We start from the raw sequence: 18,239 nt of genomic DNA, 5'->3' as shown, positions 1-18,239 counted from the left end.
TCCATGTACTGTGACACCAATTATAAACACCATGAATGGGGATATAAAGATCAGCAAAAAAAAACCAAAAAAACAACGCAAAATTAAGGACAAATGTGGATGTCAGTCACAGTAAAGGCACATACCTTTGTGCAAAACTATAATATATTCTTGGAGAGCTTAGCTTAGTTAAAGACAGTGAGGTTAATCTCCATAGCTAATAATACTCTATGGTCTTGGCCTTTTATTTTAGCCAGGTAAGTTTGTATTTTATATAATTGTGTAAGGTTTTAACTGGAATATTTCAATTACTTTTGGTAAATCCACATTGAAATGACACTGTGGAGTCTTAAACTGAATATTTATATCGCATGTCTCTACTTGACAGCCCACTGGCTCAGTGGCTGTTGTTTCAAATCTGATATACAACAATGAAAACTATCTAAACAACCTTATTAAGTTGGTTAGTTTTCAGCAAACAATTCAATAGCTTTGGGGGATGATAGCTTGTGCTTTTCAAAGATATTTACACATGAGATAGTTGAGAAAACATTCTCAGTAAAGTGGAATTAATGAGCAAACACCGACACACGTGCACACTTTGACACCTGCACAACCACAGTCTGATCTGCAGCAGCTTGGAAGGAACATGAGGTTAGAGGGCTCGCTCTGGGACACCTCAGTGGCGGTAATGAGGGGAAGGAAGCACTGATATTTCACTCTCTCTGCTTATGTGCATTCTGCTGGTCAGGGGATGAAAGCAGCAACTTTCACATCACAGTACCATTCCTGTCTTCTATAAAGAATCACTGACTAATATAACATCAACATCAACCCGGCAAAGGTTAAAATATCCCGGCTTTTAATCAGCCTTGATCCTTCCTTTTTCATAATTCCACCTAAGAGCATATTTCACATGATCCTCCCTGTCTGGTAAACATTCATGTCTTTAAAGCCTCAATTTGTCACACACAAACCTCAAATATAATCCTATTTCTCAGACTTTAGGAATCTCCCTCCAGAGCAACAAAATTGTCAACAGAACTATTGTTAAGAGACTAAATGTGCCACTTTTAATGAGTAAAGCATATGAAGATTAACAGAATGCCCCATTGAAATGAGACCGCTAACCTCAGCTACATGAAGCACAGCAGTTTACTGACCTTGACACGTTTTGCCGTCTTCATTCAGCTTCTGACCAGGAGGACATTTGCAGTAGAAACTTCCGATGGTGTTACAGCAGAGAGCTTCACAGCCTCCGTTGGTCTCCTCACATTCATTCACATCTGACAGAAAAGACAAGACAAAGTTAACCAAACGGTCATTGAATGTATAGTAGAAAACAGAATAAAGAGTAAAACATGAAATGGGAGATTTGTGTTGAAAGGCCTGATGAAACACTGTTTTGGTGTTTCAGATTCTGAGAGCGTGACTTCCTTTTCATGTCTGCTAAGTTCTAAATGTTTTCCATGAATAAATTTGGATGCAATTTTTGAAAGTGTGGAAAAGTTCTCGCATGTCTTCCTGAGAATTACTGCAGGAAACTGTTTCCATCTTTAAACTTGTTTTCTTAACTTTGAGGAAAATGAAAAAGGAAAATCCTATAATATATCCCAAACTGAACCAAAATACATGCTGTGATAAATGAACTGGGACAAAAGGAAATATGCGGCGGTAACATGTTGTCCTCGTTACCTCTAACCTGTAAACTGATGAACCAGGACGAGCTTTTGTCTGTCGTGCGCGACATCCAAAGCTCTTCCACAAGCAGCCACAGTTTTCCATTTCATTTCCAGCAGCATACATATGCTGCCAAACCTGTCATCAACTAAACCAGATAAAATCTTTCCTCCCAGTTTCCAAACTACATATAATGACTAGGGTAAGATACAGGTGCTGACAGTTCACTGCACCATAATTGGAGCTGCAGAGATTCAGCAAAAATCAGGAGACACTAATAAGTGAGAATAAAAGCAATAAATTAATATGGGTTATTCTGCTTTACACTGCATTAATATTACATTTTAGTTCATATGGGGCTTTGTCAGGAAAGATTATGTTCACGGTACAGTTGCATACGTGATGACACTGGGCTGCTTTATTTGCCATGCCAGCAGAAGGATTCTTGGACTGAAAACTGAAAGCCACGAAGCAAATTAAGGAGGAACATTTACTTGGCATTAATCAGCTTGTAAACTTTCTCCATGTTCATAAAAGAAGAGAGTTACTGTATAGAGAGACGAGTATGCAAGGATCATTACTTTATAGAACATTTTCCACCTTCTTGCAAGTTTTGGTACTTTGCAATGCCAAGCGTTTAACCAGCCAATTAAATGATTTCCCTCTCAGTTTACAACATCTGGAAATGTTCATACTAAAACACTGCACTCTTTCTACTGCTAGTGTTCCAAAACTGTCGTTAATCTTAAAGGGCAGACAGTATCTAATGAGATGCCACCTTTAGCAATTAAAAATACATTTTATTTTACAGTGAAACCTAATTCTTAACCAACTTAATACACCAATCCTTCTTAGACAGGGGTCTCATTTAACACATTTGGGTGCTTGATTTAATGAGTCTAGGTCCTGGGGTGAGAGAGGGTGCCTGTCTTTCAATGCAGTTCATTTGACCTGTAAAAGGAGGACAGCTGTAATCACAAATATGAAGGAAAAATAGGCAGAAAAACAACCAGACAGAAGCAGACAAGTGACGGTCACTGAGCAGAATGTGACCTGAAGTTAAGAGTAAGACTGAAGAGCCTGAGGGATCCTGCGGTTCGACCATGAGTGTGTTTGTGTTGAGTGTGGGTGAGGACGTCAATCTCCTCCCTCTCTCTCCCCCCCTGAGGCCCCACACCTGTGTGGCAGCTTTAGCAGTGGGTCTGCCCAGGGTCAGTGTCACGCTCATCATTCTCCAAGTCTTTCTGCCCAATAAGCAGGCTGGAATGTGAACTACTACGGGTCATGAGGAGAATACACAAGACAGCAGAGGGGAACTAAAAGTCTACACTGGATTGGCAATCATTTTTTTCTATAAATATTGGACTGAAATTTGTCTTAAGTTCCCCAACAGGTGTTCAGTTTGATGAATCCAAAAATGTTTAGTGGACAGAGGAGAAAGAAAGTTGTGTCAGAACATCTACAATCAGTGCACAAAAATCAACCTCTGTCATGTGCTTTAAGGACTGTATAAATTTTAAATCCTGCATTGTATATTTTTTGCTTTCATTTACAATGAAGAACACATTGGACACATAAATCGTTCCAGAACTCTGACAAAAAGAAAACATGACAGATAACAACAGCATATTTATGCTACAATACTGTTTATACCACTGTAAGCTAATTTCCAAGAGAAAAAAACATCCAATCTTCTTTGAATGCTAAACTCAGTGACCTCTGAAGTGAGCCTGCTACAGCTTGGCTTCACATGGGGGGGACGCAGTGAGATTTTTCATCACTCTAAGGCATCCATCAATCCGTCGTTAGACTGAACCTTCAGCGAGGTTACCAGACACATTTAAGGGTGTGAAACAGGAGCTGCAGTCTCATTTGAACAAGAAAAGTATCTAAAGATCAGCACCTTCCTGTGAACATCAAGTCACAGAGGTTTCCTCTCCCTGACCTCAACCTGTAGCGCTGTCTGTGTGCACATTTTTCCAAAAAGAGATCATATGCCTGGATCACAGTGGTGCGTCTGCAGCCCGTGAGCCTTGCCCTTGGTCAGAGTCAAAGGTCAAGACTAAGAGATTGAACTCATGCTGTGGAATCACAGGAGGCTATTTCACCATGTGGCAAATGTTCAGACGTGTAATATACAGCATGTGGCACGAGCGTCCTCTTGGCGAGTGATAAACAAACCACATGAACCTTTCAGCATTTACACTGTTCAGAAATCACAGGATTACTATCTGAAATACAACCAATTAAACAATGTACACAGATTGAGCTGTTGATTAAGAACATGTGAACAGTTCATTGCAGGCTTCCTACATCTATATCAAAGTATTGCATCTAAAGATTTGATTCAAATTAGTTTCTGATAAGTCACATCTGTTGATTCTGTTTTTGATATATCAATATAAAGAATTTACCAACATTTTGGGAAATAGCAGAAAGACTGGAAACAACTAGGAAACCAACACGATAAAAGGCTAGAGAACATTAGATGTAGTCAAGAGAGGAGACAAAAACTGAAAGACACTGATCACAAGCATATCTTAAATGTGCTTGCTTTGGGCATTAGAGAGACTTGAAACAAGTAAGGGTCAGTTTTGCTTGATGTATTAATTAAAGAAGAACATATCAAGAATCAACTTTCTAATCAACTTTATGCGAAGCACAGTGTGTTTGTTTTTAACACTGTACCAAAGAAGGACTGCTTCAGCCATAGGCTAATTTTAGAAGTGCCGTTAGTGGTTTTGTATTTTACTGCAGTGTATTCAGGGTTTACAGTAGTGTTTTATAGCAAGACCACTTCCCCTAACATTAGAAAAAAACATTTTTATTAGACAAGACTTTAAGAGGAGAAGACATAAGGCTTTTAATCACACAACAAATAACAAATCATTACTGAGAGGCAGCTGTTTAGGCCCTTATCTACTAATTGACCACAAGACACCAGCTTTTTTTGCCAGGAACTGAATCGCTAATTTATTCACTTAAACTATTTCTTATGGAAACTCTAGAAGTGTTTTGAATGTTCCATCACCCTCATGTGAAGGTGGAGTTTCTGTGCATTGTCCTGTGAAGACAACACACTCTCTGCTATATGATTATGAGAGCCAAATTGTGCTGTTATGTCTTCTTGTCAGTGAAATCTAAAGTACACATCTGCAAATACAGGTGAAAATGTACATTTCCGTGGCACACACTGTGCTCCAGAGTAACCTCGTAAAGAATGAATAATAACAAAATCTTCTCCAACACTTCTGATCATTCTCTGCAAGTTCAGCTGCAGCAAAGCGTTGCGTTTACATTCTTCTGCTGTATTGTGTGACTTCCTCTGATAAGGGTGACCAGCGCTGCTCCCTGGAGGACGAGGCTAATGTCTCAGCCGACCGTGAGGGGTGAACTGGGCCAAGGAAAACCATCAGACCTCTGATATTATCTCAGGGGGTCATGGGCCGGAAAATTGTAGCATTCATCAAGGATCAGGAGGGGGAATGCTGTGGACAACACTAACCTGTTTCCTTTTAGGGCCCTAATCTAAAAGCCTGCTGGTGTAATAATGTGCTTTGCTGGTGTTCATTCGAAGTTGCGTTCCCTGCAGTCCTCACAGCTGCTTTCATTTACCAGGTGCTATAAAGACAGGGATTGGCTGGAGGTTCCACGAGACATTTTTGACTCGGAGGTTTCATTCAGGGGAGACTCAGGGGAGAATGTCTCTGCTGCTGACCTCAACATGTGGGAAAGGGTGAGACAGAGTCTACAAGTGTAGTCTAAATGACAAACCAACCACCTATGAAGTAGAAATGACAATTTATTCACACTCTTTCATAGGAAACTCATCCTCACCTCCGACCTCCAGCATAACCGACCCTTAAAATGTTTATTGTAAGAGACACGTTCTTTTACCGCTCCGAAGGGCAGCACCACAAATCTGCCTCTCAGAATTTCAAGTGAAACAGATGAACTAGTGAAATATGCTCCCCCAAGCTCACTAAACGTATTGTAAAGCTATTTTATGAACCATGTTACTCCTTGTGGATTTCACATAGACTGGAGTCAAATATCACGGGAATCCACAAGACACATTCAGATTGTTTTCTCCGATCATTACCTCTGCGGTTTGAGTAAATGTGTCTCTATTGTGTAAGTATTTTGGTACTAAGGTTTCTTTGCAGTTCTTCTCCGCCAGACCGCTGTCTCTGTGCCATGTAATATTTACAGGTAGTCTGCAAGCAAACAAGAGCAGAGATCAAAACGCCAGCTCACTTATTATGCCAAGTGTAATTAGAGTGGCAAGCAGCTGCATTGTGTTGCTTCGCCCTTTGCTTCAGATCTAAATAAATACAGAAATAAAATGTTGATGCATGAAAGCACAGTTTCTGCCACATTTTTGCAACACGTGCACACTATTTCAGGAGGCAAATGTTTCATGTAATTAAAGGGGACTGATGGTTGAATTCAACTGTTTAGTCAAGTCTTCAAATGAGCTCAGATTCAGACTGGATCCCACAACAGATTAAAATAGTTCAATGTAATGGAAATATCAGTTTGATCGGGGATTATTATATGTAAAAATAGACACACTTCTTTCATGTAATTGTATCTGCAGATGAGCAGTTCAAGTTCAACATTGCCCCCTGCTGTTAATCTTCTGTTACATCAGTAGCAGCACGGATGTGCAACTTGATGTTTATTTACTTGTAGATGACACTTGAGTAATTCTGCTCTGTTCTTATTTATCATGTAACTAAAGTACAGCTGAAACAGTGTAATAAATTACAGCTGAAGAGGATCAGACTTTTCTTTAACTCTAATTTGCCACACCGACTTACCCCAGACACCTTTAACATGAAGCATGCTTAACATGCAAGATATCTTTTCATTATATGGCTTCATTAAATCTAACAGCCACAGTCCAGCTCTGCAGTCAGACAAAGCTGATTATCAACTCGGTTGGTCAATCCAGAGCGTCTGAATGTAGCTATGAGCACATGTACAAGAAATGGTCAGTGGTGGCATCAGTTGAGCAAACATGGACAGGTTTAGAGCCGCGTATTTCTGACATGAAGATGAAACTATAATCCTAAACCAAAATAAGGAATTAAAAACATAATATAGGCTAAAAGTTGCAGCAGCTAAAAGCAGGAAGGAAAGTTGTCAAAACTATAAAAACAAAAACTGCAGACTGTGTGAATACATAATTAATACGAAAAAAATGATTATCTAAAGAATAAATGATTAAGAAATAATATTATTTTCGTGGTGATGTAGAGAAGAATTTAGTAACCTCACATTCAACCTCATTGGCAAGTTTATTCTTAATCTTTCAGCTGCAACCCTGGTGGTGTTAAACTGTTTAGGGAACAACTAAAGAACAAATATTTAACATCATTCAAGCTGCAAAGTAGATTTACTTTAAGTCAGCAAACAGACTATGAGGTTTAACTGTTTGAATCAGCATCAGTTTTAGTATTATATCATTCTACAAAGGCCTAAAGAACAATGAAAAGGCTTTGAAATCACTTAAAGTTCTGAAAACTTTACTCTTGCTCTGTGCACTGAGCTCTGTGGGATCTTCTAACAATGGTGATACCATTTTCTAAGAGAACTGACTGGTGAATTGGAGGTGTTTTAACACGTGGTGTTGGTTATTTAGACATAACCAGCTTTAGAACACACTAGACATTCAACACAAGTTACCATGATGATGTACTCCAGAAAAAATGAGCCACCGTTGCAGTCCTAAAAACCAAGAATTACATCTGAAGTTATCTTGACAACCCCAAATGCTGCTTGGTAGTAGAGATCTCAGGACACTACAGACACAAAAACAGAACCATTGAAACCAGCAATGAGCTGATCCTTTGGCTCTATCAGGCTGTGGGGGGCATTTTGCTGGTATAGTTTGGCTCCACTTATTGCCTTAAAGGTCACTGCGAACCAATACAAACTCGCAGAGTGAAAGAGTTCTATCCTGATAGGAGCAATCTCTTCCTGGATGACAATGGATCACCTGGTTTGGTGATTATGAAAATGCTGTATGATACAGTCTTTGCAGTCCCCAGACCATCAAAACACAACATAAGGCAGTGGTTCCCAAACTGGGGGGTATGTCCCTAAGAGTTATGGCAGGGGGTCTCAGTGACAAGATGGCCAGGTCTGTGTGTGTGTGCACATATGTACTGATCTGGAGTTTGGTATTGTTTAAGTAGAAATAAATGACCTCACTTCAATCGTGGATGTGTATTTATATATATTATTGCTACAATTTGCATGCAATAGAGGTCAACCCTATCAACCAAACTAAATCATCCAGCAGCAACATTTGAAATTCTGCTGGAAAAACGCGGACCTGGCAACCCTGCCTGGCTAGGCTAAACATACCAACACGGTCTCACGGGGATTCGTGAAACTGTCACGTCAGTTTTTGTTTCGGTTTCGTGCGCACCAACACGATGTCGTCATGTTTTTCGTGCCGCTCACCACGAGCGAAACCCGCTGTGGTAATCACATCTGAAAGTGGTTTATACCGGCGGATTCATGACGATCTAAGCTGTACATCGGCGTTTGCGGCCGCCGCTTCGGCCGCCGGACATTCTTTAAATTCCTATGCAAATTAGGCGGATTCATGACGATCTAAGCTGTCCATCGGCGCCATTGCGGCCGCTGGACATCCGGCCGCAACAGCGGCCGGATCACATCTGAAAGTGGTTTATACCGGCGGATTCATGACGATTTAAGCTGTCCATCGGCGTCTGCTGCGGCCGGATGTCTGGCGGCCGCGGTGGCGGCCGCAAACGCCGATGGACAGCTTAAATCGTCATGAATCCGCCGAATTTGCATAGGAATTTAAAGAATGTCCGGCGGCCGAAGCGGCGGCCGCAGCGGCGGCCGCAAACGCCGATGGACAGCTTAGATCGTCATGAATCCGCCGGTATAAACCACTTTCAGATGTGATTACCACAGCGGGTTTCGCTCGTGGTGAGCGGCACGAAAAACATGACGACATCGTGTTGGTGCGCACGAAACCGAAACAAAAACTGACGTGACAGTTTCACGAATCCCGAGACCGGGCTGAACATACACAAACGACGTATGCTGCAGCGCAAGCTAGCAGAGCATGGAGAAGTTTGTGACAGGAGGACGGCCAGGTAAATCTACACCAAACCTCTCAAGTAAAACAAAGGCAAGAAAATATGACGAAGCAAATCTCGCCCTCGGCTTCACAAGTACAACTATGGGTAATGAAGAGAGGCCGCAGTGTGTCGTGTGTCTCAAAATATTAGCTTCTGACAGTATAAAGCCAAATAAGTTAAGGCGCCACTTGGAGACTGCACATCCCGAACAGAGAAAAGCCAGTTGAGTTCTTCAGAAAGAAACTACTGGACTGTCGTAAACAACGGAGTCGCTTCACTAAAGCAACATCTGCTTCACTAAAGCCGCGTCTCCCCCAATGTGCAGTGGACACACTGTATGATACATGGAGAGGTGCTGGCGTCTAAACAGCTGAGTCCCGAGCTGAACGACGTAATGACAGACATCATTGCCACAGTGAACTACATCAAAACAAGACCCGTCAAAGCCCGGATTTTTGCAGCTCTCTGTGAGGAAATGGGATCGGACCATACAGCTGTTTTGTTTCACAGTGAGTCCTGATGGTTGTCACGTGGGAAGGTTCTTTCCAGGGTGTTTGAATTGCGCGATGAAATCAGAATCTTTTTGGAGGAGGAAGGTAATGAACTTGCTCGCAACTACCAGAGAATTGTTAACATGCCATTTTTGTGCAGAGTAAATTCTGAGTCTTGAAAGGAATTAATACTGATAGTAAAAATATGAGATTCATGTTCCAAAGTCACTGCTTCCATTCCAGTGACTTATTCTTTTATTTTTTAGGAAGATGTCACACTTTTGCAGTTTTCTCTGTTAAGTTCAGATACAAAATTGAGATATGTTTGCTGGTAAGTCACTTAATGCTTCAGCTCTTAAAAATGATGTGTTCCTTTTAAGGGTTTTCAGTAAGATGTCACAAACTAAACTTCATATAAATTCTACAAAAGATGTGTCTGAGAGTGTGTTTACGTGGCTGCATACAGGTGTGTGTGTGTGTGTGGGGGGTTTCTTCCAAACAAAGGGGGGCCCTGCAGAAAACGTTTGGGAATCACTGACATAAGGGAGTATCTTTTGGATGAGTACTGTTTCATTTGTCCAGTAGCGTTTTAGAGACTTGGAGAATCAATGCCAAGGAGGACTGAAGTTGTTCTAGAATCAAACTGAATCAAATCAGATAGAATAGAATAGAATCAAACAGAAAAGAAATACTTCATTCATCTCAGAGTGGAAGTTCCACTGTTACAGCAGAAAGAGTAAAGTTACCACCACCAAAAACACATAATAAATATGCAGTAAATAAAAAAACAATAAGAAAAATATAAAATGCAAAATATATAATAAGTGTAATATACACTCAGTAAAAATGTCCTGTGTGGAATAAGAATATAAATGTTCTGTCAGCATGTAGTGGCCCAGCACCTTCCTAAAACACAGTTGTTTTTTCCTTTCATTGGTCATCCCTCTGTATGTTTGCCATATTAAGCATCCTACAATTTTCACCACTAGTCCTATGTGATGCATTTTCAGTGCCAGTCTTGAGTGCCAGTTTCCTCCTGAAGGCCTGTAATTGTGGCCAGCATGGCAGCTGAGTTGTTGTTAAGTGGCACTATCATTGGGATGTGGTGTGGCTTTCCTGGAACCAGAGAAGTCAAAAAAATATCCCCTTTAATGGCAAAAAAACTAACCACACGCAGACCTCTGATGTGTATTCATTGAAGTTTAAGACGCCCGTCCCTCTATTCACAAACCACTAATGTTTCCATGAAGTCACTGACAATCTGTCTCAAGTTTGGAGAAGAAAGTCTCACCATGAAAAACGGGCATTACAATTTAGGCAGTGAAACACTTTCATTTCCTGCTAAAAAAAAAATATTGTTGAAAAGATGCTGAGAACCAGACAGCAGCCACACGACTTGGTGAAGCCAAAGACACATATATAACTACAACACTAATGACTAAATAAACCCTAGTACAGTCAACACTAAATCTCTGTCTTGAAATATAAAGTTAACACGAGATGTTTTGTTGAGCTGCAGTCATTACTTGATGAGCCCATTAGTAAGCACTAACTGTTCTGATGATGATCACTGGGATATAGCTCAGTGCAGTGGGCATTTTCCCACTGTTATGGATGTTTTATAGACCAAAATGTTCAGAAAATAGATCAATTTATTTAGCTGTCGCCCTAGTCTTAAAGTTCTGAAAATATTTTCTACATTATGCGGCGACAACTGCTTAAAAAAAGGAATATGTCTGTTTTTGCTTATTTGACAACTATTGAAACCAGCTGTGGTGTTTTATCTTTGATGACACATTTCTCATGTGAGAATGCAAATGAACAAAATGTAAATTCCCTGCTTATCTGCCTATTTAAACAGTTGTATTTTGTTTTTAGTCCGCTCTTCCCCCAAAGGCCTGTGTTGACAAGAAACCAGAGACCAGCAATGGACTGTTTTGCTGACAGAAGCACTGACAAGTTGTCTGACTCAAGGGTAAAGTATTCAGTTAAACGTCTCAGTAATCTGTGTGGAGCTTATTACAGTGACCGCTGAGCCTCGGGTTTGATTATTTGTGCTTGTTTGACCACATGGGAATTAAAAGTGATATCAAAGACACTAGAATTAAGTGTTTAAGTTTGTTTAGTGAACATTCTGCTCCACTGAGTCCTAAACTCCTCTAATCCCCGTTTTGATGATCCATTTCACTGCCCTGCAAGGCGAGCTTGTAAGTTCGTGAGCGTGCACGTGTTCAAGTGTGGGCACTCATGTATGCTTATGTGTTAAGGGAGAGCCCATTCTGAGAGCCAGCTGCCTCTCACTCCGTCAGCTTTCATTTTTTTCCTTTAGTAGAGCTGAGTGGGACTTTAACAACTCCTTCATTCCCAGACACAGACATCTCAGAGTCACAAGGCTGTTTCAATGGCCAGTCACCTTAAACTGGAAATCTGGATGTTATGAGCCAGTTAAGACAGTATCATTGATGTTCTTTCACAGCAATGTTTTGATTAATTGCAGACAGAGCAATAAGTCTTTAGAGAAGCATGTCCCTTCAAAAACCTGTGGAGAGTCGAAGGTTTCTGACTCCTGTCGCTCAATTTTACGATCTTTAAAAAGTTCCAGACAAAAACAAGAGGCTCCAAGAAGCAGGTCAACTGCATGAATCTAGGCATGTGTCCAGGATAACATTTTATGATCTACACAGATGAACAGGAGGTCCAAATACCTCGTGGACCTCGAGGGTTTGCCCCCTGACCCTTTGCGTGTGCTCTATCTGTGCTCTACCTGTCAAGGCCTGTTTCTACCAACTCTGACCTAGGAGTTTTGAGCGCCTGAGATGACACACCGAGGCCCGCAGGAATCCAAAAATTACTTGTTGTGGTTTCCAGCCTGTCTCTCTCCGAGCTGCATGCGTGAGATATGCTGCAGAGGTATGTGCAGGGTCTGAGCGGAGGGAAAGTCGCCCAGAGTCATTTAGCTACACGGCAAAAGGTGGCAGATACATGACAGATCGTCATGCTCGGGGTGCACGAGGGGAATACACACTGAGGTTCTGATTATTGCTTCACATGCTCAGTGTGACATTACATGGTTCCACAGTTGTTCAAAGCTGAAAGGAACAGCAGTCAAATATATAACCCCTCAGGTATGTGTAGTTCAGAGGCAACAGGCTCTGTTTTCATAGCTTAACTTGAGCAAGTCACACTATGGGCGATATTTTCCTGACCTTGAACCAAGCTTTGCCTATGTCTTTGATGTTTTCATGTCTAGCATGGCACAAAGGTGGGAGTCAGAGCCAGGATTGGAGCTCCATGTTTAAAAGGCAGCATAAAGCGAGGCTTCCACAGAAGTGAGTTTTCAGTGAAACACCTCTCAGTCTTTGATTAAGTGACTTTATCGGCAAGGACAGATGGAAAACCCAACAGAAATTACATAATGTGGCACAGCAGTAGTCCTTTTAATGACGTAACGACAGAAAAAAGTGGAGGAATGTAAATAAACAGTTGACGATTTGCAGCTCTTTTTGGTTGATTATTTTAATGATTCAAAAGTAACTGATGAGCACCTTTATGCAAGTAGTGAGCATCTAACACAAGGTTTGTGTTTTATTGGATCAGATATAATTGGAATATTTCAAAGACCAGAGGAGGATTTTAAAAAATACAGTATTTTACAAGAAATATACAGTTTTATGGAGTGGAAGAAAAGATCTCAGATGTCATCCTCACCCCCAGCTTGCGACCCGCTATTTTAGACCAATATACTTCATAAATGGAGCAAAGCATTAGGTCGTACAGATCACTGAAGCTCTCATGTGACGCTTCACCGATGTTTTATCTTTAGTAACTCATTTACCAGATGCTTGGCTAGCAGCTGAATATCAACATCTTCTACTTCTACAGGTGTAAAAAGTGACTTTCCCTGATGACACACTCCACCTTCACCCCCTTGTTATCTTAATTAAGATTTCATGCTCATGCATGTGCTTATTAGATTAAAGATTCTCCAAAGAGAATCATTGTTAGTTATTCAAGAGCTCCCTCAAAAATCAAAGTCTTGTTGAGTTTAACAGCATTTCCATTAGCTACGGTCAATTTTATGTTGTATGTTTATCTGAGCAAAGAACAAGTTCACTGCTGAGAAAAAGATGGGATAAAATGGTACTTAGTGACAGAGAAAAACTCCATGTGAAAGGCGACTGACTGTCTCATTCCATTGCTTTCAGATTAGCGGGCACTTTTCACACAAGACTAGCAGAGCATTGAGAAAGAACACTGGCTGAAATGTCGAGATAATAGACGGCAGTGAAAATAATGTCATATTTGGAAGAAAAACAGAGATTAGAAGTGAAGTATTTGACTCAGGTGAATGCACAAAGAGCTGATAAGAACATAGAAACCAAGAACTTGAAGACGGCATGAAAGTTTTACTGAAGCAACAGGCAGCAGAAGAATCAACTGACAGAAGAAAGGATCTGTGGACGCTGATTATTTGACTGTATTTTGCAAACTCTTGTCACTTCTGATTTACACAAACCCGATGCCCTTGCCCCCAACATGACCAGGGGCGACTTTTCATCAGGAATGCTGTAAAGAGCCTAATGAGACGGGGTGGGAGCCAAACTCTGCACAATTACACGAGATTAGGGTGCTGGGCAGGATGCAGTGGCAGGTAGGTGGGCAATGATGTACCCCACCCTCTGACTGCAACACACTCCCTCTCATTAGAGATGCCTTTCCTGACTTCACAGTCTTTAAGCTGCCCTCTCATGATTGAGTCTAAATATTTCACAGCTTGTCTGGGTGGACACTGACTTTAAGGATTTGTGCTTTTCTCTAAAACAGATAGCAACAGAAAAATATCAGTTTTCTATTCTCCAGGTCATTGGCAGTTTGATGAACACTAAATTTTAGATCTTTATGCTTTTTGTTGTTGTTTGGATTGATTTTCCACAATGTCAGTTTCCCCATCGTCTTCACTGTATTTGTGGCATAGATCCAGAAGTCAACCAACCAACAAAATCACTTAAACACTTCTAAAAATGAGTTTTTTGGAAACAAAGTTCATTTTACATTCAGGTTTAAATACCAAAATACATCCTGTATATCTCTGAGGCCTGACAAGTTTGTTGAACGCAATTCGTTCATTTATTAGACATACATTTTGCATGGTTGCGTCTCTGTAGCTTTCTGTCTTCTTCAATGTCTTTACTGACACATTATTTAACAGCTACTACTGCCAAATGTGTGAAACCACTTGAAGTACTGCATGAGCATCGAACAAAAGAGAACAGAGTCCTTCCTAGCATTAACAATGGTAACAAATGAATAAATAAATTAATCAATAAAATCTTTACCGTACCTTTTGGTCATTTCTACACCAAGAATTTGCTACTCGTTTCTGTTCTATATCTTCATAACATCAAAATTTGGATTGGAACTGTTGTGCTGATGCAAAAAAGGACATTTCCTACCATTTTACTGACTAAATGATTAAACCAGTATTGTTAACAGTATCACCAATTAATCCTAAAATTCACACTAGATGCAACCTTACAACAGCCGACTTTTCCCAGAAATACCAGTCTGTATTGTTTAATTTACGAGAGGAAAGTATAAAGAATGGAAAGGGGAAATGAGAAGGATGTAAAGAAATAAAGGACTGAAACAAAGGAATTCGGGACAAAGAGGTGAAGAATGTGTGAGAAATATCGGCTGGGAGCTTCTGCTGCTCTCAGCGGTGCCAGTATCACCACGGTCCCCTTCATTTGAGCTTCTCTGGAAGTCTCGCTATGATGGCTGCTAACAATACTCAAAGAACAGGATTAAACCTTCGAATGGGAAAAAAATAAAAACACGCCAGACACTCGGAATGGTCCATTTAAACTGAATTTGTATTGTAACAAAAAAAGGTCCTGAATATAAAAAAAATAGCAAGATTGTGTCACCAAATCTCACTTTAACCTGCAGTTTGTGTTTTTAATGTTAGAAGCAAAGATACTGTAATTCTCTCCAAGTAAGAAAAAGCAGACATCAGCCCGTTTACAGCCATTTCAGCTTCACAGAAGAAAGTGGAAACCCTGAGAATGATTTACTCTGCGTCTGATTTTCTGGACATTTACAATGCGATTATCAGTCATTTCACTTTTATAACTTTTTCTCTCCTCCTTAAAAATGCTCTAAAAGTATAATGGCTAAATTATGAGCAGATAAAACAAACGTGGAACTCATTATCTAACAGTTATATAACCTAAAGTTCTGATGTCCGTCACCTTTTGACCTCTCAGTGGAGGATGGACACACCAATCAGGAGTGACGAACTGCTGCAGCTGGGCATCTCACTACTTTAGTCTCATGGCTTTACAGTCTTTCATGCACACACTGAACGACATGAAAGCTAACTGTGTGAGTTATGGGCAAGTCTTTAAACAAAGGCAACCGTTCCCAGTTTTTAAGTAGAATAGTTTGGAAAAACAGGAAAACATTAAGGTGTGATATTCCGGGAATCTCTCTCTGTGATGAAGCTGCCAAAAGTGGAAGAGGATTTTGCTCCAGTCACAGCAAACTTGAATTGAATTTTGTGATTAAAGAGTATGAAACTGTCAAAGTTTCAGTGCTATACCTGTCAATTTATAAGGCACTGTGCTAAATCTCACATTCCTCTTACACTACCATGAACAGATGCATGTTTTTCCACTTTCTTGGCTGACAATATGCCAAAAACGCGCATTGTTCCTTAGCCAAAGACGGGCTTACTAAAATTATCAGCCAAAATGGTGAATCAAACAGCGGGATCAGGTATTAAATCAGAGCACGGGTACTGAAGTCGTCCTATCTCCAGACCACGGTGTACAAGTGAGCTTCATCTCGGGGCCACTTGCTCGCTTAAGTGCTTAGCTAGCTCAGCATGGAGGTTTTGCAAATGTTTTTCTTGATCCCAAGTAAAAACCATTGAATGGGACTCAGAGTTCAGGGATTTATTTTTACAATGGGGAGGGTCTCGAGGCCGGCATACCGACAGCAGCTCTCTCATTACATTCCTCAGTGGTCCCAAACATGAAGGGGGAGCAGATACACTGTATATTTGGTAAAAGAATAAAAGAACGACTATGAGACTTAGTCAGGACAAGTGGCATGTGTGAAACGGTTTCACAATAAGGTAAAGGGATGTTCTCTTTCACAACATAACAGATATAATCCGTGTCACTGCTGCTGTCTCTCATCACTGTCAGTCTCTAAAAGGCTTGATTTCAAATATAGTGAGATGCCATGTAGGACTCCTGCTGTTCATTACCTCCGAGTGAAGTCATGGAAGTGCAGCCCACTTTAAAAGGGCACAGACTTAGTCCACATGCAGCGATGACTTTTGACCCTACAAAAGCCACTGCTGTCACATAATCAGCTTAATTAAGCACACAGGTATAATAAAACGACTATAATTACTGATGTTCTTCCACTTTGCACAACTAAATGGATGCCATTGCCTTGTTGCATTCAAATGTAAATAAAAAAGACACTGTCAGTGCTTTTAAAGACCACCAACACCAAGAAAGCTCCAACCAATACACAACTAATGTGGAAGCGGGATTTGACATCTGGGAGACATGAACCACCCAAATTTTGGACACATTTGGCCTTAATGTGCTACAGTGGTTACCATGACTAAGCAGGAATAAATCTTGGTGCATGACAAATATGTTAAAAAGGGGGGGGGAATAGAACATACTTGTCAGCACAAAAAAGATGCAAATCAAAAGTCAGCAAACATGAACTAGTTTGAGAATTCCCCCTGTGACTGGCTTTAAGATAATTTACTATGTCTACATTCCTGTGAGGAGGTGAGAGGAGGCAGGTGACAACAGGTTAGTGGACTGTTATTCTGAGGAAAGACCACTACTGAACACTAAGTAATTGCAGAGTAGGACAGCTATTAGAGGAGGAACAAAAGGTACTGCAAAGAGCAACATCTGAATCACCTTAGCTGACTACTGTTGACCAGGCAGAGTCGTCTTTGTCTGAAGATAAACAAAAGCACATACTTTCTCGACACGCAACTTTCGGGAAATTATTCAAGTCACAAAAAGAAAGACAGGAAGAGACAGTCAGAAACAACAAGGAAGATGTGATCGTGTCAGATGTGAACCAGACAACCAGATAATCTGACATAAACCGCGATGCGAAATGGTCCAAGTAATCTCTACTACAAGAGTAAACATTTCTATATGAAATACACGAAAATCTTTCTGACATTTTGATTAGCTCGTAATAGTTCCACAGCTCTTTCTTTCCATGTCACATGGCAGGAGAACAGCCAAGACATTTTTTACATTCAGCTCCTTGACCAGATGACCCCGATTCAAGTCTGTGTAAATCAAGGGTTGCGTACAAGTCAACAACTGACCTTTAACAGGACAATGAATTCCCACAATAGCTCCAGGGTTGCTGTTCTGACCTTGACAACACGCTAACAAGCATTTAACTCACAAAGCAGCCTGGACCACATTAATCAGGATGGCAGAAGTAAGAACAAGTCTGTAGCAAAGTCAGCAATGATCAGATGGATCAGTTTAGTCCCCTTATCGCACCTTTTAATGTTTGTGCAAATGTATTTGAAATATACAATGGAACAGAGTAAGCCCTTGTGCAATATTGAACAAATATCAAATGATTCAAAATTGTGTTACCGTACAGCAATTGTAATACTTAAGCAGTGGAGTATGTGCTCATATAGCTTTAAAAAATGGTCTAGATGTGTAATATTTTTTTTTAAAAATGGTCCAACAATAGGAACTTAGTGCAACCAAAGTCAGTGATCCTTTTACTACTGAGATTCAGTTTTTTTTTAAATACTTCACACGTCCACCCTTTTTTTTTTTTGATGCCAGATTCAGTCCTTCTTAGCATGGAGGATATCAGATTTCTAGAGAGACGTTCTATCATTCTTCCCAGTTATCTTCTTCCACCTGGAGGGGTTGTTTTGCTC

The 18,239-nt window shown here is 40.5% G+C and overlaps 1 protein-coding gene across 2 annotated transcripts in view; it reads right to left on the bottom strand.

The window, feature by feature from the left end:
- The window catches only part of megf6b (multiple EGF-like-domains 6b), a 73,050-nt gene that overhangs the window by 34,521 nt on the left and 20,290 nt on the right, over positions 1-18,239 (bottom strand). For both annotated transcript variants that reach the window (XM_022219129.2, XM_051947776.1), the window contains one exon: positions 1,143-1,265. In XM_022219129.2, coding sequence (XP_022074821.2) covers positions 1,143-1,265 — 123 coding nt within the window. The remainder of the gene's footprint in view (positions 1-1,142; positions 1,266-18,239) is intronic.

Source organism: Acanthochromis polyacanthus, chromosome 5 (genome assembly GCF_021347895.1).
Source record: "Acanthochromis polyacanthus isolate Apoly-LR-REF ecotype Palm Island chromosome 5, KAUST_Apoly_ChrSc, whole genome shotgun sequence".
NCBI lineage: Eukaryota > Metazoa > Chordata > Actinopteri > Pomacentridae > Acanthochromis > Acanthochromis polyacanthus.
The sequence above is the reverse complement of the archived record's forward strand: the minus strand, read 5'-3'. Positions and strand labels throughout refer to the sequence as shown.